We start from the raw sequence: 18,990 nt of genomic DNA, 5'->3' as shown, positions 1-18,990 counted from the left end.
CTCAATATTTCCCCATGTCTGTAGATGCTATACCTTATTCAGAATGTTTGAATTTGTCTGATGCATTAAATGTATGTTTATAATCTTTCAATAAAAGCTTTTGTAATCAAAAGGGTTACTCCACTCAAAAGGAATATTATTCATAGCGGGTGACTGCACTCTGGAGTCAGCTCATGGTGTCTTATATGAGACTCCAACCTTGAGATCCCTTTGCTATGTTTCCTAACTCAATTTCTGTTTACGTAGGCGTTTTAGGTGTTCCCATTCACTTTTGTGTGTTCCATCTCCTTTTGTTACATTCTCCACTATAAAAAATAAACCAAAACTCCAACAGGGATAGAAAGACCCCTTTATAATAGCTATATCAGGTCTGCAGATCTGAGAATCCAGCACAGACATCTCACCAACATAGTGCCTAATGCCCCGTACACACGATTGGACCTTTGTCCGACCAAATTCACATCGGAATTCCGACGGAATTCCATCGGAGGAAAAGAGAACATGTTCTCTATATAAACTCAGACGGAATTCCTCTGAATATCCAATGGAAAAACTCAGATGGACATTGGTTGGAATTTTCGGACTTTCCATCGGAAATTCCGATCGTGTGTACAAGGCATTAGAGACATGAGAAGTTGTGAAGTGGTTTGCTGCTCCAGCATCCAAGAAAAACTTAAATTATGGTTTTGGGTGGACTGACCCTTAACCACTAGAGGCCCGCGCTATAGCCGAATGACGGCTACAGCGCGGACCTGAAAATACAACTGGACGTCAATTGACGTCCGCCCTTTTCCTCGTTCCCCGCGCGCGCTCCCGAGCACGCAGTGGGGAAACTCTGTGCTGGCCGTGTCTCTTGGACACAGCCAATCACAGATTGCCGTGAACAGCCAATTGGAGTGGCCGTTTGGTAGGTGATCTGTGTGGCCAATGAGAGATGATCTCATATGTAAACATATGAGATCATTTCTCATTGCCGGCTCTCACAGAGACAGCGTGCTGTCAGGGAGAGAGGAGACCGATCTGTGTCTCTTGTACATAGGGACACAGATCGGTCACCTCCCCAGTCAGTCCCCCTCCCCCACAGTTAGAACACTATGCAGGGTACACATTTAACCCCTTCCTCACCCCCTAGTGTTAACCCCTTCAATGCCAGTCACATTTATACAGTAATTAGTGCATATGTATAGCACTGATCGCAGTATAAATGTGAATGGTGCCAAAAATGTGTCAAAAATGTCCGATGTGTCCGCCATAATGTCGCAGTCCCAATAAAAATCGCAGATCGCCGCCATTACTAGTACAAAAAAATAATAATAATTCTGTCCTATTTTGTAGGCGATATAACTTTTGCGCAAACCAGTCGCTTATTGCGATTTTTTTTGTAGAAGAATACGTATCGGCCTAGACTGAAAAAAATGTTTTAAAAAAAAAAAATTGGGATATTTATTATAGCAACAAGTAAAAAATATTGTATTTTTTTTCAAAATTTACGTTCTTTTTTGTTTATAGCGCAAAAAATAAAAACCGCAGAGATGATCAAATACCACCAAAAGAAAGCTCTACTTGTGGGGAAAAAAGTATGTCAATTTTGTTTGGGAGCCACGTCGCACGACCGCGCAATTGTCAGTTAAAGCGACGCAGTGCCGGAAGCTGAAATTTCACCTGGGCAGGAGGGGGGTATATGTGCCCAGTAAGCAAGTGGTTAAATAATAATTACTCAAAATTTTACATAATTTTTATTATTCATGAAATGATGATTAGACATTAGGGACAGAATGTAATGGGTGCTATCAAATGTTTCTTGTCTTCCAAATGATATATGCAGTTTAAAATGATTAGCTCTGCAGGGAATATTTTTTTACTGCAACTCGCAGCTGAATTAAGTGTCTGGTCTTATCTTGGGTCCAACTTGTGCTGATTTCGTTTTCATTTACTTCAATCAATCAGTCTTAAGAGAGCACAGGCTGAGATAGTGTTATAATGAAGAGTCTCACAGACTCAGTAGGCCAGTAATCTGTGAAGAGAGAGCAATGCCCTTATTCCCACAAGGGTTGAGGCTGTGAAGTCAGATGGCTCCAGCAAGCTATTGTTGAGATGACAGGGAGGGGTACAAGTGGAGCTAGTGAAGTTGATTCTTTGTTAAAAAAAAGAACAATATTTACTTATTACAGGTACTTATATAACGCTGTGCTTTACATATATTTTATACATTCACATCTGTCCCTGCCCTCAAGGAGCTTACAATCTAAGGTCCCTAACTCACATTCATACATACGCATACTAGGGCCAATTTAGACGGCAGCCAATTAACCTACCAGCATGTCTTTGGTGTGTGGGAGGAAGCCCACGCAAGCATAGGGAGAGCATGTGCAGGTAGTGCTTTGGTTGGGATTTAAACTGATGATCCTAGTGCTGCTATACACATACATACATACATATACAGTGGGTAAAATTAAGCCAATTAACCTACCAGCATGTCTTTGGTGTGTGGGAGGAAGCCCACGCAAGCACAGGGAGAGCATGTGCAGGTAGTGCTTTGGTTGGGATTTAAACTGATGATACTAGTGCTGCTATACACATACATACATACATATACAGTGGGTAAAATTAAGCCAATTAACCTACCAGCATGTCTTTGGTGTGTGGGAGGAAGCCCACGCAAGCACAGGGAGAGCATGTGCAGGTAGTGCTTTGGTTGGGATTTAAACTGATGACCCTAGTGCTGCTATACACATACATACATATACAGTGGGTATGGAAAGTATTCAGACCCCCTTAAATTTTTCACTTTTTGTTATATTGCAGCCATTTGCTAAAATCATTTAAGTTCAAGTGATTTTTTTCCTCATTAATGTACACACAGCACCCCATATTGACAGAAAAACACAGAATTGTTGACATTTTTGCAGATTTATTAAAAAATAAAACATTAAATATCACATGGTCCTAAGTATTCAGACCCCTTACTAAGTATTTAGTAGAAGCACCCTTTTGATCTAATACAGCCATGAGTCTTTTTAGGAAAGATGCAACAAGTTTTTCACACCTGGATTTGGGGATCCTCTGCCATTCCTTCTTGGCCTTGCAGATCCTCTCCAGTTCTGTCAGGTTGGATGGTAAACGTTGGTGGACAGCCATTTTTAGGTCTCTCCAGAGATGCTCAATTATGTTTAAATCAGGGCTCTGGCTAGGCCGTTCAAGAACAGTCACGGAGTTGTTGTGAAGCCACTCCTTCATTATTTTAGCTGTGTGCTTAGGGTCATTGTCTTGTTGGAATCTAAACCTTTGGCCCAGTCTGAGGTCCTGAGCACTCTGGAGAAGGTTTTCATCCAGGATATTCCTGCACTTGGCCACATTCATCTTTCCCAGTCGTCCTGTCCCTGCAGCTGAAAAACACCCCACAGCATGATGCTGCCACCACCATGTTTCACTGTTGGGACTGTATTGGACAGGTGATGAGCAGTGCCTGGATTTCTCCACACATACCGCTTAGAATTAAGGCCAAAAAGTTCTATCTTGGTCTCATCAGATCAGAGAATCTTATTTCTAACCATCTTGGAGTCCTTCAGGTGTTTTTTTTTTAGCAAACTCCATGCAGGCTTTCATGTGTCTTGCACTGAGGAGAGGCCACTCTGCCATAAAGCCCCGACTGGTGGAGGGCTGCAGTGATGGTTGACTTTCTACAACTTTCTTCCATCTCCTGACTGCATCTCTGTAGATTAGCCACAGTGATCTTTGGGTTCTTTTTTACCTCTCCCACCAAGGCTCTTCTCCCCCAATGGCTCAGTTTGGCCAGATGGCCAGCTCTAGGAAGGGTTCTGGTCTTCCCAAACTTCTTCCATTTAAGGATTATGGAGGCCACTGTGTTCTTAAGAACACAGTGCAGCAGACATTTTTTTGTAACCATGGCCAGATTTGTGCCTTGCCACAATTCTGTCTCTGAGCTCTTCAGGCAGTTCATTTGACCTCATGATTCTCATTTGCTCTGACATGCACTGTGAGCTGTAAGGTCTTATATAGACAGGTGTGTGGCAGGGGCGTACCTAGAGCATTTGGCACCCGGGGCGGATCCTACATCTGGCACCCCCCCCCCCCCCCAACGTTTACCTGGAAAAACACCCACATTTTTTTTTTCATGTTTTCAAGAACATTTATTGCACAAATTTGTAAACTTTACATCAACTTAAAAAAAGAAAAAACCTTGGAAAATAAAGTTATTAACTTACTTAAACCTATTTCAATTATTTATAACATTTACTGAACAGATAATACTGCTTTTTTTGCAACCCTCCCAATCAGGTCAGCTACAGTGTTACACTATCCACATGGCAGGGGATGGCGGACACAGTAATCACCCCCCCCCAAATCAGGGCCGTCTTAATAGCATCATGGGCCCCTGGGCAAAGCAATGCTCTGGGGCCCCTACAATAGAGACAATGCAGGTAAACAGACATCAAGTAGGTAGGGGATATCTAGGGTGAAGAGGGGTCAGAGTGCTGGAGGGATATCTGGGATGTAGAGGGGCAGCCCGGGGCCCAAGGAACAGCTGCTTTGGGGAAAGAGCAGGGGCCCCCATGCAACTGGGGCCCCTGGGCAGTGCCCAGTATGCCCTCTCATTAAGACAGCCCTGGGGCAGCTACATACAGTGCTAGTACACATGGCAGGGGGTGGCGGACACAGTAATCACCCCCCCCCCAAATCAGGTCAGCTACATACAGTGCTAGTACACATGGCAGGGGGTGGCGGACACAGTAATCACCCCCCCCAAAATCAGGTCAGCTACATACAGTGCTAGTACACATGGCAGGGGGTGGCGGACACAGTAATCACCCCCCCCAAAATCAAGTCAGCTACATACAGTGCTAGTTGTGCACATGGCAGGGGGTGGCAGACACAGCAATCACCCCCCCCCCCCCCAAATCAAGTCAGCTACATACAGTGCTAGTTGTGCACATGGCAGGGGGTGGTAGACACAGCAATCACCCCCCCCCCCAAATCAAGTCAGCTACATACAGTGCTAGTTGTGCACATGGCAGGGGGTGGCGGACACAGTAATCACCCCCCCCCCAAATCAGGTCAGCTACATACAGTGCTACTACACATGGCAGGGGGTGGCGGACACAGTAATCACCCCCCCCAAAATCAAGTCAGCTACATACAGTGCTAGTTGTACACATGGCAGGGGGTGGTAGACACAGCAATCACCCCCCCCCCCCAAATCAAGTCAGCTACATACAGTGCTAGTTGTACACATGGCAGGGGGTGGTAGACACAGCAATCACCCCCCCCCTAAATCAAGTCAGCTACATACAGTGCTAGTTGTGCACATGGCAGGGGGTGGCGGACACAGTAATCACCCCCCCCCAAAATCAGGTCAGCTACATACAGTGCTAGTACACATGGCAGGGGGTGGCGGACACAGTAATCACCCCCCCCAAAATCAAGTCAGCTACATACAGTGCTAGTTGTGCACATGGCAGGGGGTGGCAGACACAGCAATCACCCCCCCCCCCAAATCAAGTCAGCTACATACAGTGCTAGTTGTGCACATGGCAGGGGGTGGTAGACACAGCAATCACCCCCCCCCCCCCCAAATCAAGTCAGCTACATACAGTGCTAGTTGTGCACATGGCAGGGGGTGGTAGACACATAAATCACCCCCCCCCCCCCAAATCAAGTCAGCTACATACAGTGCTAGTTGTACACATGGCAGGGGGTGGTAGACACAGCAATCACCCCCCCCCCCCCTAAATCAAGTCAGCTACATACAGTGCTAGTTGTGCACATGGCAAGGGGTGGCGGACACAGTAATCACCCCCCCCAAAATCAAGTCAGCTACATACAGTGCTAGTACACATGGCAGGGGGTGGCGGACACAGTAATCACCCCCCCCAAAATCAAGTCAGCTACATACAGTGCTAGTACACATGGCAGGGGGTGGCGGACACAGTAATCACCCCCCCCAAAATCAAGTCAGCTACATACAGTGCTAGTTGTGCACATGGCAGGGGGTGGCAGACACAGCAATCGCCCCCCCCCCCCCAAATCAAGTCAGCTACATACAGTGCTAGTTGTGCACATGGCAGGGGGTGGTAGACACATAAATCACCCCCCCCCCCCAAATCAAGTCAGCTACATACAGTGCTAGTTGTACACATGGCAGGGGGTGGTAGACACAGCAATCACCCCCCCCCCCCCCCCAAATCAAGTCAGCTACATACAGTGCTAGTTGTACACATGGCAGGGGGTGGTAGACACAGCAAACACCCCCCTCAAATCAGGTCAGCGCACACAGTTTGGCAGAGCAGGCAGACACACTCCTCCAGGCTCTTCTTCATACAACACCCCCCCAAACTCCCCCCCCCTCACCACTGTTGTCCAGCCTCAGGCTCTCAGACTCAGCCTCTGCTAGGGAGTAACTTGGGAGGTCCAGATGGATTCGATTCCTGATCCTGCCTCACTGCCTGTGTCTGTATGTGAAAGCAGCAGCCGAGCCACCCCAGCGGAGAGAGATGACAGACACAGGCTGGGGCCGCAGTGGTGGGTGGAGGCGGAGCTAGCAGGAGGGAATTCAGTCAATAAAACGAGTGGACGATCTGGACTAGTCCATTGCGGCCGCGGCGATGGGGGTGTTCTAAAAAACACCTAAAGGGAAATGGAGCAGCCAGACCCAGCAGGGATGCCTTGGGATGATTAGACAGTATCACCCGACTCAGGTATGGAGTGCACCCCACATAGTGAAGTCACTCGGCCACTGACACCCCTTCAATGTGTGGTACCTGGGGCGGACCGCCCCCGCCGCCACCCTATTGGTACGCCCCTGGTGTGTGGCTTTCCTAATCAAGTCCAATCAGTATAATAAAACACAACTGGACTCAAATGAAGGTGTAGAACCATCTCAAGGATGATCAGAAGAAATGGACAGCACCTGAGTTAAATATATGAGTGTCACAGCAAAGGGTCTGAATACTAAGGGCTCTTTCACACGGAGCGGATCCGTATTGATCCGCCCGTGTGTGTCCGTCGGCTCAGCGGGGATCATCCGTAAATCCCAGCTGAGCGCTGGGCGGACAGGGCGGTCCCCGCACACTGTGCAGAGACCGCCCTGTCTTTCCTCCGCTCTCCCCTATGGGGAATCGGATGAATACGGACCGTGTGTCCGTATTCATCCGATCCGCCAGACGGAAGAAAAATAGGGTTTTCTTCCGTCTGAAAAAGCGGATCTTTGCGGAGGCGGATCGTTACGGACGTTAGCGGATGCATCATCCGCTAACATCCACAATCCCATACGGATGCATTACAAGTCCATAAACAGACTTGTAAAAAACAGTCCGTTCGTCTGCCCGTGTAAAAGGGCCCTTAGGATCATGTGATATTTCAGTTTTTCTTTTTTAATAAATCTGCAGAATTGTCAACAATTCTCAGTTTTTTTATTCTGTCAATATGGGGTGCTGTGTGTACATTAATGAGGAAAAAAAATTACTTAAATGATTTTTAGCAAATGGCTGCAATATAACAAAGAGTGAAAAATTTAAGGGGGTCTGAATACTTTCCGTACCCACTGTATGTCTATCATACTTAGAGGTGAGTTGGATGGAAAGACTTGGTTCTGTGGAAGTGCCAACAGCAAATGGGCTCCAAACCACAATCAGCAATATAGAAAAGGATACAGAACTCAATGGCAAATGCACAATGCAGATGTTTTTTTCCTGCAGTACAAATAAGGCCTTAGGCGATAGGTTAAACAGAGGACAACGGTCTGATGGACCGTTTTCATCGGTAAAAACCGATCGTGTGTGGGCCCCATAGGTTATTTAACCATTGGTTAAAAAAAAGCCAACTTGCTTTAAATTTAACCGATATATTCCTAACCGATGGGAAAAAAAGATCGTTAGTAGGCACAACCATCGGTTAAAAATCCACGCATGCTCAGAATCAAGTCGACGCATGCTTGGAAGCATTGAACTTCGTTTTTTTCAGCACGTCGTTATGTTTTACGTCACCGCGTTCTGACACAATCGTTTTTTTAACCGATGGTGTGTAGGCGCGACCATCAGTCAGCTTCATCGGTTAACCGATGAAAACGGTCCATCGATCTGTTCTCATCGGATGGACTGATCGTGTGTACGCGGCATTAGAGAACCAATTTACACAGGTAAGTATGCTGAACGTCAGTGTATCAACCTGTGTTTTGTTATTTTTACTGCTGCAAAAGAAATCAGAGTTGTGGTTTTGTCCTTTCCCTGTTGATATCTATATAATAAACTGTATATCATATTTGTTTTTTACTGTTTTAATACTGGCCTCCTAAAGTTGCCTGTCTGTGTGCTTTCAATAATTCTGAGGTCACAGACATACAGTATACAGTAAATGAAAGTTGGAAAAACATCATACTTCATTATTTCCAGACTTGCCCCAGGCCCATAGTAGGAACTTTGCTTTGAAATGAATGTAGACTGCAGTTGGAGGTACTCCGACATTTAGTAGATATGTGAAATGGTTTGGGGATTCTTTTACATTTTTAGCTCTGATGAAAGACAGCTTATTACTCACCATGGTGGTTTCTGCAATAGAGCCAAAGCTGTTTATGAAGATGTTGCAGCTGACATTTACCGCAGGACCTGTAGCAAAACAAAAAGGATATTAATGAGCAAAGAGATATCTGTAAAATCTGTAACTGTTAAACATAGTCAACGTTACAGTATCTTTAAATATGGATTGAATAATGGCTGAAAACTTGGTCATCCATATTCCACTCTAACCCTGAATGCCAAAATCTATTGACCAGCTTTTGGTACATCCTCTCCACATTGCCAAATATTATTCAGCTGCAAAACGTACACATCTCATACCAATATCTACTCCCAAAAAATACACACCAAACCCATAGCTTCCAACAATCCCTGATTTCGAGGGACTGTCCCTGATTCTGAGCAATGTCCCTCTTTCCTCCCCATTTGTCCCTCATTTTGGTCTGATCTATAGAGTTGTATATAAAATGCACTTTTTATCTTTCAAAAAGTGTTTCCCAGTGCTAAACCTTTCATCTGATTTCTAAATTTCTGCATTTGTAAATTCCAAAAGCCAATATAAAGTAATAGTAGTGGTAAAAAAAAAAGCACTTGTGGGTTTAACCAATCTTGTTTTTTTGTACAAGTCTCCTTTAAGGGGGCGTGGCACGGGGTGTGTCCTATACCTGCATACTTTTGCTGATAGGTGTCCCTCATTCCCATCTCAAAAAGTTGGGAGGTATGCCAAACTCAGTTCAATTTTTAGAAGGATGTTTATTACAAACAACTTATATTGTTCTCAGAAATTCACAAGGATAATTAGCTTACAATGAAAGTCAATGATATGACAAGAGATGACTGAACACCTTAATATACCTAAATATCTAATGTACCTAAGCCCAAAAAAAATCAATTATAGCGACTAGCTGTCCACTTTAGTTAAGCGCCCATTTACACAAGTGCACTACAGTATGTGATAACATTTATGTTTTACTACACATTACAATAATGTACACAGTGCAGTGCATTGCAGAACCATGCATTATAAATACACACGCCTTATTATAAATACAGGTGCTTTGTGGTCTACATCCCACAAGGCATGTGTAGTATGCTGCAGTGCACTGTGTTACAAAAAAGAGACATGCCTTATTTTATAGTGCATTACAGTGTGCTGCCAGTCTGATGACTAGCTTGTTTTATAGGCTGAATGGGTTCTTAGAAGTTTAGGAAGTTAATGGGAGGCTGCAGAGTGCAACAATGCATGCAGGAGCACCTGTGCTGTGGTGCTGTAGCAGAAATTTTAATTTAAAGCCTCACTGTCCAGACAGCCTACATTTGGGTTTGTACGCCTGGACGCAGGTGCATGTTTATGCAAGTACCAGAGTGTACATGCATGTAGCTGTATCTGGCAATTCATTTGTACAGGTGGCTGTACAAAACACACCGGCCCAGATTCACAGAGAGCAAGGCGCACATTACGCCGCCGTAGAGCAAACACTTTACGCTACGCCAACGCAGCGCAGAGAGGCAAGCATTGCATTCAGCAAGCCAGTGCTTCCAACGCGTGGCGTGGGTTTCGAAGGCACACGCCGGCGTAGGTGGAAGTGGGCGTGACCCCATGCAAATGAGGCGTGACCCCATGCAAATGATGGGTCGAGCGACAGACAGGTACGTGTCACAAACTGCGCATGCGCCGTGACGTGGACGCATACACAGCACCCTCCTGCGCCTGCTCACCACCACACAGGCACAACTGCCTAAGCTACGTCGGATCACCACGTACGCTGTGAACATAACGTTCGCCCAGCCAGACACACGTCCAACGCACTATACGCCGGCTTGTGTTCCCTGGTGCAGACGTTCGTGAATCGCTGTATTTCCCTCATTTGCATGTTTGAATGTCTAATCAATGGGAGCAGCCCCATGCGTCCAGCCAAATATGTGCGCCCACCCTACGCCGGCATGTGCAAGCTACGTCGGCGGGGTGTAGCCTGTTTTTAGGCACATATTAGTTTGTGGGTCTGGCTCACACATACGCCGGCGCACATTTGCACTTACGTCGGCGTAACATGCTATACGTCGGCGTAAGTGCTTTGTGAATCTGGGCCAACATGTTTTATCATTCAATGGGGGTTATTTACGAAAGGCAAATCCACTTTGCACTACAAGTGTAAACTACAAGTGCAAAGTGCACTTGAAATTTGCACTGAAAGTGCACTTGGAAGTGCAATCGCTGTAAATCTGAGGGGTAGACCTGAAATGAGGGGAAGCTCTGTTGATTTTTTTATCCAATCATGTGCAAGCTAAAATGCTGTTTTTTATTATCCTTGCATGTCCCCCTCGGATCTACAGCGACTGCTCTTCCAGTGCAATTTCAAGTGCACTTTGCACTTGTTGTTCAAAATGGATTTGCCTTTAGTAAATAACCCCCAATATGTTCATTGTGCATAAGCCTATAGAGAGATTTCCCTTCACTTCACAGTGAAAACAGTTTCACCAGACAGGAAGTGGGAGAAAATCAGTAGAACACGGACATGGAAAGCAATAAAAATCTTTTTTTTCTACAATTCTATTTATGAGAAACATCTAATTCAACCTGCCAGCCTCTCTTCCTATTTGTTTTAAACTAACCACACATAGCACAGAAGAAGATCTCTGCTTGCATGCTGCGTGGTCAGTTTGTGTCCCTGGGATCAGATTATTCCTAAAAGCTACTGGACACTGGGGGTTATTTACGAAAGGCAAATCCAATTTGCACAAGTGCACTGAAAGTGCATTTTCAAGTGCAGTTGCTGTAGATCTGAGGGGGGCATGCAAGGAAAATAAAAAACAGCATGTTTGCCTGCACATGATTGGATGATAAAATCAGCAGAGCTTCCCCTAATTTTAGAGCTTCCTCTTAGATCTACAGGGACTGCACTACAAGTACAGAGTAGGTTTCCCTTTAGTAAATCAGCCCTATTGTGTCGATGTCAATTGCCATAGTGTTTATTTAAATCACAGTAACTCACATTGTCAGTTGATTACACCCATTGTAATACATTTTAAATACATATTTTGGATTGTCATACTTTTATGGTATGGGTATTAACCTTTTTTTTAATTGCTGGGGCATGGATGCTTTTTGAAAGAATTTACTGGGCCCTGGTTTCAAAGGCTCTATCTATCTATCTATCTATCTATCTATCTATCTATCTATCTATCTATCTATCTATCTATCTATCTATCTATCTATCTATCTATCTATCTATCTATCTATCTATCTATCTATGGCTTTGCCTAATACTTTAATACCAAAAGAACATGCAATGTATACTATAAAAACAATATGTATATAAATTGAATATTTGATGGAAGTTGAATTTGTATGAGTGTGCACGGTTTTCATATGTTTTTATGCACCTGTACAGAATCCCTACAGTGGTCAGATTTAGCCATTGGCACAGTGCCTTGAAAAAGTATGCATACCCCTTGAAATTTTTCACATTTTGTCATGTTACAATCAAAAATTTGTTTTTTTTTGTGATAGACCAACACAAAATGGCACATAATTATAAAGTTTAATAAAAATGATAACATTTTTTTTTTTAGAAATAAATATCTGAAAAGCGTGGGGTGCATACCCCTTGAAATTTTTCACATTTTGTCATGTTACAATCAAAAATTTGGAATTTTATATGATAGACCAACACAAAATGGCACATAATTATAAAGTTTATTAAAAATTATAACATTTTTTTTTTAGAAATAAATATCTGAAAAGCGTGGGGTGCATTTGTATTCAGTCCCCTTTACTCTGCAACCCCTAACTATAATTTAGTGGAACTAATTGCCTTCAGAAGTCACCTATTTAGTAAACAGAGTCCACCTGTGTGTAATTTAATCTCAGTACAAATATAGCTGTTCTGTGAAGCCCTCAGAGGTTTGTTAGAGAACCTTAATGAACAAACAGCATCATGAAGGCCAAGAAACACCAGACAGGTCAGGGATAAAGTTGAGGAGGAGATTAAAGCAGGGTTAGGTTTATCGAAAAATATTGCAAGCTTTGAACATCTCATGGAGCTCTGTTCAATCCATCATCCAAAAAATTGAAAAAATATGGCACAACTGCAAACTTACCAAGACTTGGCCGTCCACTTAAACTGACAGACGGGACAAGGAGAGCATTAATCAAAGAAGCAGCCAAGTGGCCCATGGAAACTCTGGAGGAGCTGCAGAGATCCACATCTCAGGTGAGAGACTCTGTCTACAGGACAACTATTAGTCATGCACTCCACAAATATGGCCATTATGGAAGAGTGGCAAAAAGAAAGCCATTGTTAAAAGAAAGCCATAAGAAGTCCTGTTTGCAGTTTGCGAAAAGCCATGTGGGGGACACAGCAAATGTGTAAAAAGGTGCTTTGGTCAGATGAGACCAAAATTGTACTTTTTGGCCTAAATGCAAAACGCTTAATGTGGCGGAAAACTAACACTACACATCACCCTGAACACACCATCCCCACCTTTAAACATTGTGGTGGCAGCATTATGTTGCGGGGAAGCTTTTCTTTAGCAGGGACAGGGAAGCTGGTCAGAGTTGATGGCAGTCTGCGGGGACCACGACTGACCGGGGAGGGTGACTGTGGGTGCAGGGCCGGATTAACAATGGGGCTGATGGAGCTGCAGCTCCAGGCCCCTTTTTCAAGATAGGCCCATTTGCCCCCAAAAAAATAAAAAAATAAATATTTTTTTTTTTTTTTTTTTTTTAATAATTTTTTTTTTTTAGATCGAATTTGGGGGGTTGTAGCTCGATGACCAGAGGTCACAGAAACCCCACATTTGGGGGTAGGCATGGGAAGAGCTACCCCACAACTGGTTAAAATATGGGACGGCTATCATTTATGGTTCCGGAGATACGGGCCTGCTTGCACAGCCTGTCAGAACCTACATTCAGAACGGCCAATATAAATACAAGCTGACACACTGCAGCAAACTGATAGGATCACAGGGCTTATAATAATTATTTGTATATTACTCATGGTAATTGACCCCTTGCCACCCAGGCCAATTCTGACACTTGGCTGTGAAAAAAGCTGCGCTGCGAAATGTGAAACAATATCAACGTGACGTTCAAATATAGGTGCTAGCATGCACAATCACTAGTGAATTCTAAGAAAACCAAGAAAACAAATGAGTAGTGCAAAGTCCATATGAATGGAGAAATCGCAGAGAATATCAAAAGAAGGCAGAAAATTCTCCAAATGGGTGAAAAGTATCCTGGCAGTATCCCGTGAATCTGTGAGACAGATGATAGTGTCCTCCACCAGTAAATCCTAGCTGCTTACCAGATAGTTGAAATAATCAAGCATGTAGCCAAGTAAAAACCACCGAGATAGTTTCCAGGATCTCCAGGGTACTTTTTCCACTTTCACAAGTCAGACCACTCAATCTCCATAGTGTAACCCAAAAGAGAGAAGGCTGACATAGTGTTTTACCATAAAAAGGGTTTTTATTAATAAAAATGGTTGCACTTACAATTATGCAGTAAAAATCGTGCGTGTAGTTTGTTTAGCCGGCCGGCTGTACTGTCCGCTCGTCCTTCCGGATAGGCAGCGCAAATCGTGGTGACGTCAGCACGTCGCTCTTCCCAACGCCGTTTCGTCCAATGACTTCTTCCAGGGGTACTCCTGGAAGAAGTCATTGGACGAAACGGCGTTGGGAAGAGCGACGTGCTGACGTCACCACGATTTGCGCTGCCTATCCGGAAGGACGAGCGGACAGTACAGCCGGCCGGCTAAACAAACTACACGCACGATTTTTACTGCATAATTGTAAGTGCAACCATTTTTATTAATAAAAACCCTTTTTATGGTAAAACACTATGTCAGCCTTCTCTCTTTTGGGTTACACTATGGAGATTGAGTGGTCTGACTTGTGAAAGTGGAAAAAGTACCCTGGAGATCCTGGAAACTATCTCGGTGGTTTTTACTTGGCTACATGCTTGATTATTTCAACTATCTGGTAAGCAGCTAGGATTTACTGGTGGAGGACACTATCATCTGTCTCACAGATTCACGGGATACTGCCAGGATACTTTTCACCCATTTGGAGAATTTTCTGCCTTCTTTTGATATTCTCTGCGATTTCTCCATTCATATGGACTTTGCACTACTCATTTGTTTTCTTGGTTTTCTTAGAATTCACTAGTGATTGTGCATGCTAGCACCTATATTTGAACGTCACGTTGATATTGTTTCACATTTCGCAGCGCAGCTTTTTTCACAGCCATTTGTATTTATGTCCATCTAACATATGAGTTGCAGCAGCTTGCTTTTTTGTTTTTTATTTGGTTAATTTTATTTTAATTTTATGTTTTTTTATTCTTTCATGACTGGTCTCATACCATTTACGATTGAATTGACCAGCGCAGTATTTATTCCTATACACAATTCTGACACTTCTCTACTACATGTAAAAATCATCATTTGTTTTTTGCTAGAAAATTACTCTATGGTGGTCTTTGCACTTTTTATGTTGCAGGGTATAGAGCTGCACGATTCTGGCTAAAATGAGAATTGCAATTTTTTTGCTTAGAAGATAGATCACGATTCTCTCACGATTGTTGCGGCGTAACATCATCTTTCACATAAAAAAAAAAAAAAAAAAAAAAAGGGCTAACTTCACTGTTTTGTTTTTATGGTTTTTATTATTCATTGAAGTGGGAAAATGCAGTGTGACATAACATATTGCAGCAATAGCCATTGTATTCCCTAGAGTCTCTGCTAAAATATATATAATGTTTGGCAGTTCCAAGTAATTTTCTAGCAAATAATATTGCTTTCTAACTTAAGAAACAAGTGTTGGACTTTAAGTGGTTACATTTAGTTACAATGTTAGTTAGTTACAATGTTTCATTTTGTTTACAAACTTCGCAGACTGCCCAGATTTTTTCTTTACACACAGAAGTGTATCCCTTTGATCTAAGAAGGAAGTGTCAGTTACAATGTTTCCTGTTAAAAACTTGGCAGACTGCCCAGATATTTTCTTTTGACAGCTGAAAGTCTCTCCACTTGTTATATGAAAGAATCAACAAACTCTGCATTGGAGATCGTCAGGGGGGTTGAATCGAGATCACAATTTTTTTAACGATTAATTGTGAAGCTCTAGCACGGTATTTGCGCAGCAATTTTTCAAACATGTTTTTTTGGAAAAAAATGTTTCATTCATTAAAAAAAAAAACAGTTAGTTAGTTAAGTTAGCACAATTTTTTTTGGTATCCTAAGCGATGCTTTACATTTTTTAGGTTACATGTTTAGAGTTACGGAGGAGGTCTAGTACTAGAATTATTGTTCTCGCTCTAACGATCGTGGCGTATGTAACCTGTGTGTATCTGGCTCTGATACTACCAGTGCCTACCCAGCCACTGACTAGTATCTCTCCCCAGCCTGTCCCCACACACCCTCTCACCTGCTGACCTGTGGACGGGGGAATCACTCCTGCAGTGTTATTGTGTTCTGCCAGTGCGTACAATGATCAGTGTTGCTAACTTTAGCTGGCAGCACTGATTGTTTTAAGAAAAAAAAAAACAGGCTGGTTGTACTCAAGTTGATTAATAGATTGACTTGTGTAAAACCAGCTAGCCCATACATAGATTGACTATGGCTGGTCTCTGCATAATTGGCGTAATTTCAATCCATGTATGACCCGCTTAACCACTACTCAGTCCCTAAATATCCTTCCACTCCTGTACATAGTGCTCACTGTCATACTCTCCACACTCCTCTCCTGTACATAGTGCCCACTGTCATACTCTCCACACTTCTCTCCTGTACATAGTACCCACTGTCATACCCTACACACTCCTCTCCTGTACATAGTGCCCACTGTCATACCCTCCACACTCCTCTCCTATACATAGCGCCCACTGTCATACCCTTCACACTCCTCTCCTGTACATAGTGCCTGCTGTCATACACTTCTCTCCTGTACTTAGTGCCCACTGTCGCACCCTCCACACTCCTCTCCTGTACATACTGCTCACTGTCATACCTTCCACACTCCTCTCCTATACATAGTGCCCACTGTCATACCCTCCACACTCCTCTCCTATACATAGTGTTCACTGTCATACCCTCCACACTCCTCTCCTATACATAGAGCCCACTATCATACCGTCTACATTCCTCTCCTGTACATACTGCCCACTGTCATACCCTCCACACTCCTCTCCTGTACATACTGCCCCATCATACCCTCCACACTTCTCTCTGGTACGTACTACCCTCTGTCATACCCCCTCACTCTTCTTGTACATACTGCCCATTGTCATACCCTTCACACTCCTCTCCTGTACATAGTGCTTTTTTCCGTACCCTTTGTACTCCTCTCCTGTACATAGTGCCCACTGTTAGACCCTCCACATTCCTCTCCCTCACCTGCACATACTTCCCACTTATATACCGTCCATACTCCTCCCCTATGTCGCTTACCCACAAAAACAGTTCTTTAACATTATACTGAATATCCTCAATGTTACCAGCTCTAGAATGGACACACTTTTGTTAGTTCAACTAAAGGAAATCTCAGTTCTCATATTTGTTCTGCCCCATTATTAGTACTCATTTAATTTTGTGATTACTACTATGATGTATAGAGGAACATCGGGATCTCAGCTACTCTAAATATAGCACTTATATAAAAAAAGTGGCCCTGAAAATATTTTTTAAATGTTGGCAACTGTGCACTTAGGCACTGCCCAAGGGCCACCGTCCACCGGGTCAGTAGGGGGCCCCATGAGAGGCTCCTGGGATCCTGTGATAATAAAGCGGTAGTAAACTTTCCTGACATTACTACTTTTTAGAGGCCCTGGGGTAGGTTATGCCACAACGTACAAGTATGCACAGCATATTAGCACATTAGTGTACACTTCAATTTTCAGACTGAGCCCTCCAGTGCTGCGATGAATCAGGCGGGGCCTGGACACTTCCATCTTCACCCGGTCTTCCTTCTGGGTTCTGTGCCTTTGGTCACTTGCCTTGGCTGGGCTGCGTTCATGTCATTCCCACGCATTTATTTATTATTTATTACACCCCATTCACATCTCCGCGACAAAACACCCGACGCCGGCCGCTCGTGCCGCTGGAGGGGAGAATTCCCATTGCTGTCTATGAGATGGTTCACATCTCATAGACGCCGTACACCTGCGGCATGAAAAAAAGTCCCGGACCCTTTTTTTCAGGCGGCATTGGCGTTCGGCCATACAAAGCAATAGGAAGGATTTGTAAAAAAAAAGTTACACTATTCGCGGCAAAATACGCCGCGTATGCGGAGGTGTGAATGCAGCCTAAAAGGCCCCACCAAAAGGCCCCACCAAGGCCCCACCAAAATCCTCAGCACCAGGCCCATGATGTTCTTAATCTGGCCCTGTGTGGGTGCATTGTTTGCCGCACCCTCACTGCCAAAATCCCTCCTAAGCAGGGGCGGACTGACAACTCATGGGGCCCCCAGGCAATAGAAGAGTATGGGGCCCCTCTGGCTTACAGATGGCCACCACGCCAGGAGGTAGTGCAGAGGCGGGCAGCTAAAATCTTGGGATATTCACATTAAAAGCATGTCATTTTCGGACATATCGGGGACAGATCTAAAAAAAACACAGATTTTTACATACTGTCCCTGGTTTTACTGAGCCTGGCAACCCGGGTGGGGCCCCCTAGTGGCATGGGGCCCTCGGGCAGTGCCCGAGTGACTCAATGGTCAGTCCGCCCCTGCTCCTAAGATTTGTGCAAAACTGGTCACTAACTACAAGAAACCTCTTAGCTCTGTGCTTCCCAACAAGGGTTTGTCCACCAAGTACTAAGTCATGTTTTGCTTGGGGATCAATCACTTATTTTACTTACTGAACTCCAACTTAAATGATAACATTTGAATCATGAGTTTTTTTGTATTTTTGGTTGATATTGTGTCTCTATCATTTAAAATACACCTATGAAAAAAATGTATATACCCTTCATTTCTTTGTAAGTGGGCAAACTTACAACATCTGCAGGAGATCAGATAATTATTTTCCCCACTGTATGTATATATATATATATATATATATATATATATATATATATATATATATATATATATATATGTATATATATATATATATATACATATTTTTATATATATATATATATACATATATATACATATATATACACACGTGAATCAACAACACACAATCCAATTTCGTGGTTCAGAATAAGGAAATAGATAACTTTTAAAAACCATTGCTAAGCAAAAATACTGGAATAAAAAAATGCAGAGAGCTGCAGACCGCACTATTACTTATGGTACTTATTGCTAGATGGTTCCTTAAATTCGGTGCCTTTTTATAGACAAATCTCAGACAGTATGGTAATACAGGTCCTAAAATTGTATCCTTTTTCTGAATGCTCCAGGGTTTTTTAATAATCCTTTCAATTTTCTTATATTGTTTGTTAAAATTAAATAC

General features: G+C 43.4%; 1 protein-coding gene across 1 annotated transcript in view; it reads right to left on the bottom strand.

Moving 5' to 3' along the window:
* GLRA1 (glycine receptor alpha 1) overlaps nt 1-18,990 on the bottom strand; it is a 236,926-nt gene that overhangs the window by 109,338 nt on the left and 108,598 nt on the right. Inside the window, exon 3 of the mRNA XM_040345118.1 lies at nt 8,554-8,621. Within this exon, the coding sequence (XP_040201052.1) occupies nt 8,554-8,621 (68 nt within the window). The remainder of the gene's footprint in view (nt 1-8,553; nt 8,622-18,990) is intronic.

Source organism: Rana temporaria, chromosome 3 (assembly GCF_905171775.1).
Source record: "Rana temporaria chromosome 3, aRanTem1.1, whole genome shotgun sequence".
Taxonomy (NCBI): domain Eukaryota; kingdom Metazoa; phylum Chordata; class Amphibia; order Anura; family Ranidae; genus Rana; species Rana temporaria.
Note: the sequence above shows the minus strand (reverse complement) of the source record. Positions and strands in the feature narration are given on the sequence as shown.